At 39.9% G+C, this 10,668-nt stretch overlaps 1 protein-coding gene across 1 annotated transcript in view; it reads left to right on the forward strand.

Moving 5' to 3' along the window:
* FREM3 (FRAS1 related extracellular matrix 3) overlaps positions 1-10,109 on the forward strand; it is a 96,233-nt gene extending 86,124 nt beyond the window's left edge. Inside the window, 2 exon segments of the mRNA XM_041737973.1 lie at positions 9,870-10,071; positions 10,073-10,109. Of these exon segments, the coding sequence (XP_041593907.1) occupies positions 9,870-10,071; positions 10,073-10,109 (239 nt within the window).
* The last annotated feature ends 559 nt before the right edge of the window (positions 10,110-10,668 follow it).

The following is a 10,668-nucleotide window of genomic DNA, read 5'->3' on the forward strand; positions in this document are numbered from 1 at the left end:
GTTTTTCAGACCAAGGTATACCTTTAATGGTTGAGCAAGGCCTCCCAGGAAAATCCAGGCCCCTCATAGACCCTAGCAGGATAGGAGATTTGCACTAGGACTCAGGCACTTTCCTTGGCTTCAAGCAGCATGTCTTCATGTCCCACTCACCTTTGCCTCTCTTGATATGGACAATCAAGACCTGGCCAGCAGAGGAGCTAGACAGTTCTGATAACACTTCCTCTGGGTAGCCTGTCAGCTGCTTTACCAAAAAATAAACAAAAAAAAAAACAAAAGAAGAATTCAGCAGGATATGAAGGGGAAATTTCCATTTGCATTGATACCCACATTTTCTTGTTTGTCACCTGCACCTTTTAGTCTTCTACCCAGAAGGGTTATGGATTCAGGACTAGCATCATCTATATCCAAGACAATGACAATATTTTAAGATAAAAGCACAAATCCTGCAGATAAAACCCAGTGATATAAAAGCCTATGCTACCTGGTGAGATATAAAGAGATTAAATATGCATTTATATCTGAGAATGTAAACCCAGATTCAATATGCATCCAGAAACACTTAAGGAAAATAAAGACATCCAGTTGAGTTTAGAGCACAGAGCTTACTCTTGGAAGAGTTCTTGGAAGAATTCACAGGTTATAACTCTCCAATGAATGTATCATAGCATATGGCACATGAAACTAGTAATGATGCTTACGAGTTGTTGGGGCAGTGCTTTTTTTCCTTTTCTTTCTTTCTTTTTCTTAATTGTCAGATAAGCCACTTTTCAGTCTGTTTTTGTGGAAATGAAAATAGACTAATTGGCTCATTGGGCCATTTTGCTTGGGGTTGGGAAAATTAATTCTAATTCATTTAGATAAATCCCCTTGCATGTGAGATCACCCTTCTGCTAGTTCTCAGGTAGGGATGGACTAATAGAAGCAATACATCTGCTCATCTTGGTTAACAAACAACAATAATTATGCATATGTAGTTAACTATATCATTACAACTTGTTGCATAAATAATAATTATAATTTCTTTGATGCCTATTATTTGCTAGACTCCGTGCTAGAATCCTTGTTGTACTATGTCTAATCTTCTCGACAACCTTGTAAAATAGCAATAATTATCCCCATTTCCCAGTAAAAGAAACTGAGACTCAAGGAGGTTAAATAGTTTATACAAGTAAGCAGTGGTTTCAAGATCCAAACCACAGAGTGCAAATCCCATGGTCTCCTTACTCTCCTGCCTTGGCACTCTTCAGCATAATCTTGTTTTGCTTTTCTTAACATAATTACTTAATGGATTTTTAAAAAATATAATTGAAAGCACCTGTGTGGCTCAGTTGGTTAAGGTCTGACTTCAGCTCAGGTCATGATCTCAAGGTCCTAGGATTGAGCCCCCACGTCAGGCGCTGTGCTGTCCCTCTGCCCCTCCTCCTGCTTGTCTCTCTTTCTCTCTCTCTCTCTCTCTCTCTCTCTCAAATGAAGAAATAAAATCTTTTAAAAAAAAAAGAAAGAAAAAGAAAAAATATCTTTGCAGCAATCTCAAACTTACCAGAAAAGTGACAAGAACAATGAAAAAGCACTTTTTCCCCTGAACCATTGAAAGCAAGTTGCCAACAAATTTGGAATCATCTTTCTGAAAACTTAGAATGCCATTTCTACAAAGACATTCTCCTCTATGACCACAATGCAAGCATGAAATCAGGAAATTAACTTAATACATTACTACAATCTAATCCTTAGACCTAGGGCAGGGCGAGACAGTGGAGGAGTAGGGTCCTCAACCCACCTGGCCCCACCAACCTACCTAGATACTTTCAAACCATCCTGAGCACCTACTAATTCGACCTGAGATTTAAAGAGAGAACAGTTAGAATGCTACAGAGACAAGAGTTTTCACTTCTAACAAGGTGGGAAGGCAGAAAAAAATAAAATATAAAAGAATTAAGCGGGGAGGGGCCCCGCGAGGAGCCAGGCTAAAGCCAGGCAGCAAGAGTCTCCATGACGGGAAAGTCCAGCCCCAAGAAGCAGGAACTTTAAAAAATCCACACCGGATTCTTCCCGGAGGGAAAGGCGCTGAGCAGGGAAACCGAGCAGAATCGAGGGTCAGTGGAGCCTCCAGGCTCCTGGAGTCACTATTAGGGGAAGTGCGGCCGAGGGAGAGCGCACCGCAAACCACAGGCCCATCTCGGTAAAGGGCTGGAGCTCGCACCCGGCCGGGAGAAGCCGGTCGGTCAGGCAGGGGCTCCGGATGGGGGGGGCTGCAGCCTGCTGCCCTCGGGAGCCACGGCCCCCGGGAGCGCGACTCCAGCAGCACAAGCCCCAGATCCCAGGGCACTGGGAGACACAGCCCAGGATCCTGCATTCCCCGGGATGGGCAGAGGCAGGGAGGGCACAGGACAGTGAGGACTCTCCTGCCGCGGGGCACCCCCAAGCTGTGCAGGTCAGCGCCCCTGCTCCCTGGGAACACCTAGGCCAGTGCGGACTGGGAGCTGCAGTAGTTACTGCAGCAGCTGACTCCAGAGCTGGAGAGCTGGCCGTCCCTAGTAGTGTTGTTTCTCCTTGTGTTACCTTGTGCCTGGGAGGGGCGGGGCTGCCAGGGGACAGAGGCCTCACAGGGTTAATAGGTCCCACTGAGCCCGGCACCCAGCAGGAAGCAGGGCATCCCCACCAGGTGCACACACCTGAGAATCAGCACGGCAAGCCCCTCCCCCAGAAGACCAGCTGGAAGGATGGGGGAAGAGCAAGTTCTTGACGAAGCAGCATTGGAAAGCTCCAGGGGAAGTCGAGGGCTTTACAGGATATAGAACCAGAGGGTACACCTCTGTTTTTTTTTTCTTCCTTTTTCCAGTACAACTCGTTTTTGTATAAAACTGTAAATTTCCTTTTTTTTTTCTCTTTTCCCAACTTAACTACAATATTTTACCACCTCTTCATTTTTAAGTTTCTTCCTTTTTGACTTTCATATTTCTACAACTACATGTCCTAGATACATTTTCCACTTCCCTTCAACATACTCAACTTAATTTTGGGAGAAATACAAGAAAAGTTTTTTTGTTTTGTGTTTTTTGTTTTCTCTTCCTCATGTTGTTCTACAATGGCAGAAGTTAATACCTTCTGAAACATGACCAGCAGGCACCCAGAACCAAGTGGTATACCGTGCTGGTTCATTCTGTGAGATTCCTCATTCCCATTCTGCCCCCCTCTTTTATATCATTTATGTTTTGGTAGTCAATGGTTGGGTCCTCTACAAGTATTTCTGGTTTATGTAAATTTGGGACTGAGCATGTTCTAGCATACAGAACTTAATATACTCTGAACCAAGATGATCACCCTCTAGGACCCCACAGGTAGACTACATTCTCCATCAACTACAACTTTGTCACTACCACCATCTCCCAGTCCTCCCTTCTTTCTTCTCCTTTTTTGTCTTTTTTCTTTTTTTTTTCCTCTTTACTTTTGCTTTTTTCTTTCTTTTTTCCTTTTTTTCTTTCTTCTTCTTTGGGATTCTTGGTCTTTTATTCTTTACTACTTTCTTTTAAAATTTGTTTTTCACTTTAGTGCCCCTTTTGTTTTATTTTATTCTGATCTTTAATTTCAATTTCTGGCCTCTGACCTTGGCAGAATAATCTAGGGTGATATTTACTTAGGTTGTGGTTGATATTTTTGATTCAGCCCGTTCATACAACCACTCTGCACTGAGCAAAATGACTAGAAGGAAGAACTCACCACAAAAGGAAGAATCAGAAACAGTACTCTCTCACACAGAGTTATAGAATTTGGTTTACAATTTGATGTCAGAAAGCCAATTCAAAAGCACAAATATAAAGCTACTGGTGGCTCTGGAAAAAAGCATGAAGGAATCAAGAGACTTCGTGACTGCAAAATTTAGATCTAATCAGGCCAAAATTAAAAATTAATCAAATGAGATGCAATCCAAACTGGAGGTCCTAACAACAAGGGTTAATGAGGTGGATGAAAGAAGGAGCACATAGAAGACAAGTTGATGGCAAGGAAGGAAGCTGAGGAAAAAAGTGAAAAAACAATTAAAAGACCATGAGGAAAGGTTAGGGGAAATAAATGATAGCCATAGAAGGAAAAATCTATATATAATTCCGCTTACAGAGAGCGCCAAAAGTGACAGAGGGCCAGAAATCATATTTGAACAAATCATAGGTGAGAATTTCCCTAATTTGCAGGAGTGGGGGGAGGAAACAGGCATCCAGATCCAGGGGATAGAGAGGTTCCCCCTCCAAATCAATAAAAACCATTCAACACCTTGACATTTAATAGTGAAAATCGCAAATTCCAAAAATAAAGAGAAAATCCTTAAGGCAGCAAGAGACAAGAGATCCCTAACTTATATGGGGAGAAGTATTAGATTAACAGCAGACCTCTCCACAGAGACCTGGCAGGCCAGAAAGGGCTGGAAGGATATATTCAGGGCACTAAATGAGAATAACGTGCAGTCAAGAACTCTTTATCCAGCACGGCTCTCATTCAGAATAGAAGAGGGATAAAGAGCTTCCAGGATAGGCAGAAACTGGAAGAGTTTGTGACCACCAAACCAGCTCTGCAAGAAATATTGAGGGGGACTGTGTAAATGAAAGAGGAATACCAAAGAAATAACCCACAGAAACAGACACTGAACAGGTATTACGATGACACTATGTCTTTCAATAGTTATTCTGAACATGAATGGGCTAAATGATCCAATAAAAAGACACAGGGTTACTGACTGGATAAAAAAGCAAGACACATCTATTTGCTGTCTACAAGAGACTCATTTTAGACCTAAGAACACCTCCAACCTGAAAATGAAAGTTTGGAGAACCATTTACCATTCAACTGGTCCTTAAAAGAAAGCTGAGGTAGTAATCCTTATATCAGCTAAATTAAAGTTTATCCCAAAGACTGTACTAAGAAATGAAGAGGGACACTATATCATACTTAAAGAGTGTATCCAACAAGAGGACCTAACAATCATGAATATTTATGCCCCTACTTTGGGAGCTGCCAAGTATATCTATCAATTAATAACCAAAGTAAAGACATACTGAGATAATAATACACTAATAGTAGGAGACTTCAACATGGCACTTTCTGCAAATGACAGATTTTCTAAGCACAACATCACCAAAGAAACAAGAGCTTTAAAGGCTTTAATACACTGGACCAGATGGGTTTCACAGATATATACAGAACTTTGCATCCAAATGGAACTGAATACACATTCTTCTCAAGTGCACATGGAACTTTCTCCAGAAGACTACGTACTGGGTCACAAATCAGGTCTCAACCGATACCAAAAGACTGGGATTGTCCCTGCATTTTTTCTGACCACAATGCTTTGTAACTAGAACTCAATCACAAGAAGAAATTTGGAAGAAATTCAAATATGTGGAGGTTAAAGAGCATCTGCTAAAAGATAAATGGGTCAACCAGGAAATTAGAGGAGAATTAATAAGATTCATGGAAACTAATGAAAATGAAGATACAACCATTCAAAATCTTTAGGATACAGCAAAAGCAATCCTACGAGGGAAATACATCACAATACAAACCTCCCTTAAAAATTGGAAAAAATCTCAAATACACAACCTAACCTCGCACCTACAGGAACTGGAGAAAGAACAGCAAATAAAACCTACACCAAGCAGAAGAAGAGAGTTAATAAAAATTCGAGAGAGCTCAATGAAATAGAGACCAGAAGAACTGTAGAACAGATCAACAAAACCAGGAGTTGGTTCTTTGAAAGAATTAATAAGGTAGATAAACCATTAGCCAGTCTTGTTAAAAAGAAAAAAGACTTAAGTAATAAAATCATGAATGAAAGAGGAGAGATCACAACCAATGCCAAGGAAATACAAATGATTTTCAAATGAGAAGCTATATGCCAATAAATTAGGCAATCTAGAAGAAATGGATGCATTTCTGGAAAACCACAAATTACCAAAACTGGAACAGGAGGAATTGAAAACTGAACATGCCAATAACCAGGGAGGAAATTGAAGTAGTCATCAAAAAACTCCCAAGACACAAAAGTCCAGGGCCAGATGGCTTCCCAGGGGGAATTCTATCAAACTTTTAAAAGAGAAACACCACCTATTCTACTAAGGCTGTTCCGAAAGATAGAAAGGGACACAGAATACCACCAATCTCGTTTTATGAGGCCAACATAACCTTAATTCCAAAACCAGACAAAGACGCCACCAAAAAAGAGAATTATAGACCAATACCCCTGATGAACACAGATGCAAAAATTCTCAACAAGATACTAGCCAATAGGATCCAATGGTATATTAAGAAGATTATTCACCATAACCAGGTGGGATTTATTCCTGGGATGCAAGGTTGCTTCAACACTTGTAAAACAATCACCTTGATAGATCACATCAATGAGAGAAAAAACGAGAACCATATGATCCTCTCAATAAATGTGGAGAAAGCATTTTACCAAATACAGAATCCATTCCTGATCAAAACTCTTCAGAGTGTAGGAATAGAGGGAACATTCCTCAGCATCTTAAAAGCCATCTACAAATGCCCACAGCAAATATCATTCTCAGTGGGGAAACACTGAGAGCCTTTCCCCTAAGATCAGGAACAGGACAGGGATGTCCACTCTCACCACTGCTATTCAACATAGTACTAGAAGTCCTGGCCTCAGCAAACAGACAACAAAAAGAAATAAAAAGCATTCAAATTGGCAAAGAAGTCAAACTCTCCCTCTTCACAGATAACATGATACTGTACATAGAAAACCCAAAAGACTCCACCCCAAGATTGCTAGAACTCATACAGCAATTCGGCAGTGTGGCAGGATACAAAATCAATGCCCAGAAATCAGTGGCATTTCTATACACTAACAATGAGACTGAAGAAAGAGGAGTCAATCCCATTTACAATTGCACCCAAAAGCATAAGATACCTAGGGATAAACCTCACCTCTTGGTAAAGGATCTATACCCTAAAAACTACAGGACACTACTGAAAGAAATTGAGGAAGACACAAAGAGTTGGAAAAATAATCCATGCTCATAGATTGGAAGAATTAATATTGTGAAAATGTCTATGCTACCCAGGGCAATGTACACGTTCAGTGCAATCCCTATCAAAATACCATGGACTTTCTTCAGAGAGTTGGAACAAATCATCCTAAGATTTGTGTGGAATCAGAAAAGACCCTGAATAGCCCGGGGAATATTGAAAAAGAAAACCAGAGCCAGGGGCATCACAATGCCGGATTTCAAGTTGTACTACAAAGCTGTGGTCTTCAAGACAGTGTGGTACTGGCACAAAAACAGACACATAGATCAATGGAACAGAATAGAGAACCCAGAAATGGGCCCTCAACTCTATGGTCAACTCATCTTCGACAAAGCAGGAAACACTATCTCCTGGAAAAAGGACAGTCTCTTCAATAAATGGTGTTGAGGAAATTGGACAGTCATGTGCAGAAGAGTGAAAGTAGACCTTTCTCTTACATCAGACACAAAGATAAACTCAAAATGGATGAAAGATCTAAATGTGAAACAAGAATCCATCAAAATCCTGGAGGAGAACATGGGCAACACCCTTTTGAACCTGGCCACAACAGCTTCTTGCAAGATACATCTATAGAGGCAAGAGAAACAAAAGCAAAAATGAACTATTGGGACTTCATCAAGATTAAAAACTTCTGTACAGCAAAAGAAACAGTCAACAAAACTAAAAGAAAACCTACAGAATGGGAGAAGATATTTGCAAATGACATATCAGATAAAGGGCTAGTATCCAAGACCTATAAAGAACTTATCAAACTCAACAGCAAAGAAACAAACAATCCAATCATGAAATAGGCAAAAGACATGAACAGAAGTTTCACCAAAGAATACATAGACATGGCCAACAAGCACATGAGAAAATACTCTGCATCACTGGCCATCAGGGAAATACAAATCAAAACCACAATGAGATACCACCTCACACCAGTAAGAATGATGAAAATTACCAAGACAGGAAATAACAAATGTTGGAGAGGATGTGGAGAAAGGGGAACCCTCTTGCACTGTTGGTGGGTATGTGCACTGGTACAGCCACTCTGGAAAACTGTGTGGAGATTCCTCAAAGAGTTAAAAATAGAGATACCCTATGACCCAGCAATTGTACTGCTTGGGATTTGCCCCAAAGATACAGATGCAGTGAAAGACCAAGACACCTACACCCGGATGTTTATAGCAGCAATCTCCACAATAGCCAGACTGTGGAAGGGGCCTCAGTGTCCATTGAAAGATTAATAGATAAAGAAGATGCAGTCTATATATATAATGGAATTTTACTCAGCCATTAGAAACGATGAATACCCACAATTTGCTTCAACATGGATGGAACTGGAGGGTATTATGCTGAGTAAGTCAATCAGAAGTAATCAATCAGAGAAGGACAAACATTATATGGTTTCATTCATATAGGGAATATAAAAAATAGTGAAAGAGATTATAGGGGAAAGGAGAGAAAATGAGTAGGAAATATCAGAGATGTGAAAGAACATGAGAGACTCCTAACTCTGGGAAACGAACAAGGGGTAGTGGAAGGGGTGTTGGGCAGGGGGAAAGGGTGACTGGGTGACAGGCATATAAGGGGGCACTTGACAGGATGAGTACTGGGTGTTCTACTATATGTTGGCAAATTGAACTCCAATTTAAAAAAAAATCAAAAAAAAAAATCCTTAGACCTCATTCAAGATGCACCAGGTGTTGTCCAGTCATTGTTTACAGCAAGAATCCAGTTGAGATTTTCATTCTGTTTAGTTGTCATGTCTGTTTAGTTTCCTTCAATCTGAAATAGTTCCTTGTATTTCCTTGACTTTCGTGACCTTGATATTTTTCATGATTATCAGATTTGGTGACATATAAAATGTCCCTCAGTTTGGGCTTGTCTTATGTTTCCTTATAATTAGACTCAGGCTATGCATCTTTGGCAGTAATGCTTGCAGATATGACACTGTGTTCTTGCTGGATTCTATCAAATGGCACACAGTTCCCATTTTCTCATCAATGGTGCTGTTAACTTTGATCACTTGGTTAAGTGGTATCTGCCAGGTTTCCCCACTATGAAGTTATTTTTCTTCCTTTGCAATGAATATGTATTTTATGACTTGACAGGATGAGCACTGGGTGATATGCAATATGTTGGCAAATTGAACTCCAATATTAAAATATTTTATACAAAAAATATGTATTTTATGGAGAGATACCTTGAGATAATATAAATATTCTGTCCCTCAATTTACTAACATATTTATTTATATCACTTAAGGTTTTCTATTTTATTCCATTGGTTATAATTGCTATCATTACATTTGATGACTTTTTAAATGAGTAGCAAAGAAACTGCATGATTGGGTGATCCAATTTACAAAGTAACTAATAATCCAGGAAGTGGCAGAAACTCCATGCCTTAGTAAAATAGAGTGGAATGTGGTAATATTAACCAAATATCCAGCAAAGGTGAATGAGTGAAACCTAATGAAAACAAAATTCATGATAGTGTCCTTAATAATTAGAAAAGTGAATTTCTTCCCTACAAATTGAAGTTGCCTTCCAAGAGCCTTCAGTCTATTGGTGGGATTTTTGTGGAAGTACTTAGAAAATTTTGTGCCTGGTCTCAACATAGAGAACACTGATGAGGATGGCTTATGATCCTGGATGAGCAAGACTATCATTGCGTTTAGTAGAATAGGAAAACCTCCTTTCTGGGGTTGAGCCCACAAACTAGGATTCTGAGAGTGCTGTGTATGTAGGAGAATGCTGTTTTTCTTTGAAGGAAATTTTTCTCCGAGGGAAAATTTATGACAATGAATCCTACAATCTCACTCTTGAATTTTCCTTTCCCATTAGCTGGAATAGACCACGATGGCATCAGCCAAAATCTGGACTTTGCTCCGGGAGTGCATATGCAGATATTCCAAGTGATGATCCTTGGTGACCTGAAACAGCGCACCTTGGAGGGTCCTGAGAAGTTTGAATTAGTTCTCCTGATGCCAGTGGGTGCAGTGCTTGGAGAACCAGATAAAACCACCGTTTTCATCAATGACACCATCTGACTATAAGCAGAGTGCTTGTAGCTCATTTGACTGAAAGACTTTAAGGATTTTATTTTTTTTTTTTTGACTTTAAGGATTTTAATACTCAAAATACATCTCCTAAGTCTTTAGAGCTTAGCAGCTCTGAGTTATCAATGATATTGTACTGTCATTGGTGATATATCTATTCTGGTGACATGTGCAAATATAGACATGTGACTGTATAGATACATAGAGAGAAAGATACACATATGCAGAGAAAAGACTGAGTCCACAAGGGATTAGACTGTGCTCTTCTTTTCCTTTTCCTATTTTCTTTTACTTTGTTTCTAAAACTAGTGAAAGCCACTGTCACCAATTAAATCAAAAGTCAAGAACACAAGGGTTGGCTTCTCTTTGCCCATTGACGCTGGACATGAAGTACCTTTCAACTCTATACATACTGTCCACCTTCTTCCCGTGTACCAAGTTATTGTGATGAGCATGCCCTAACAAATTTGCAGAGAAGCCTAAAGCTCCTTTTTGCCAATTGCTCACTTTTCCTCCACAAGTCTTTATCAGAGCTACTTATGTAGGGAAATCCTTTCATCAGCTGTCCCTTCTTTTGTAAATTC

Source organism: Vulpes lagopus, chromosome 23 (assembly GCF_018345385.1).
Source record: "Vulpes lagopus strain Blue_001 chromosome 23, ASM1834538v1, whole genome shotgun sequence".
Taxonomy (NCBI): domain Eukaryota; kingdom Metazoa; phylum Chordata; class Mammalia; order Carnivora; family Canidae; genus Vulpes; species Vulpes lagopus.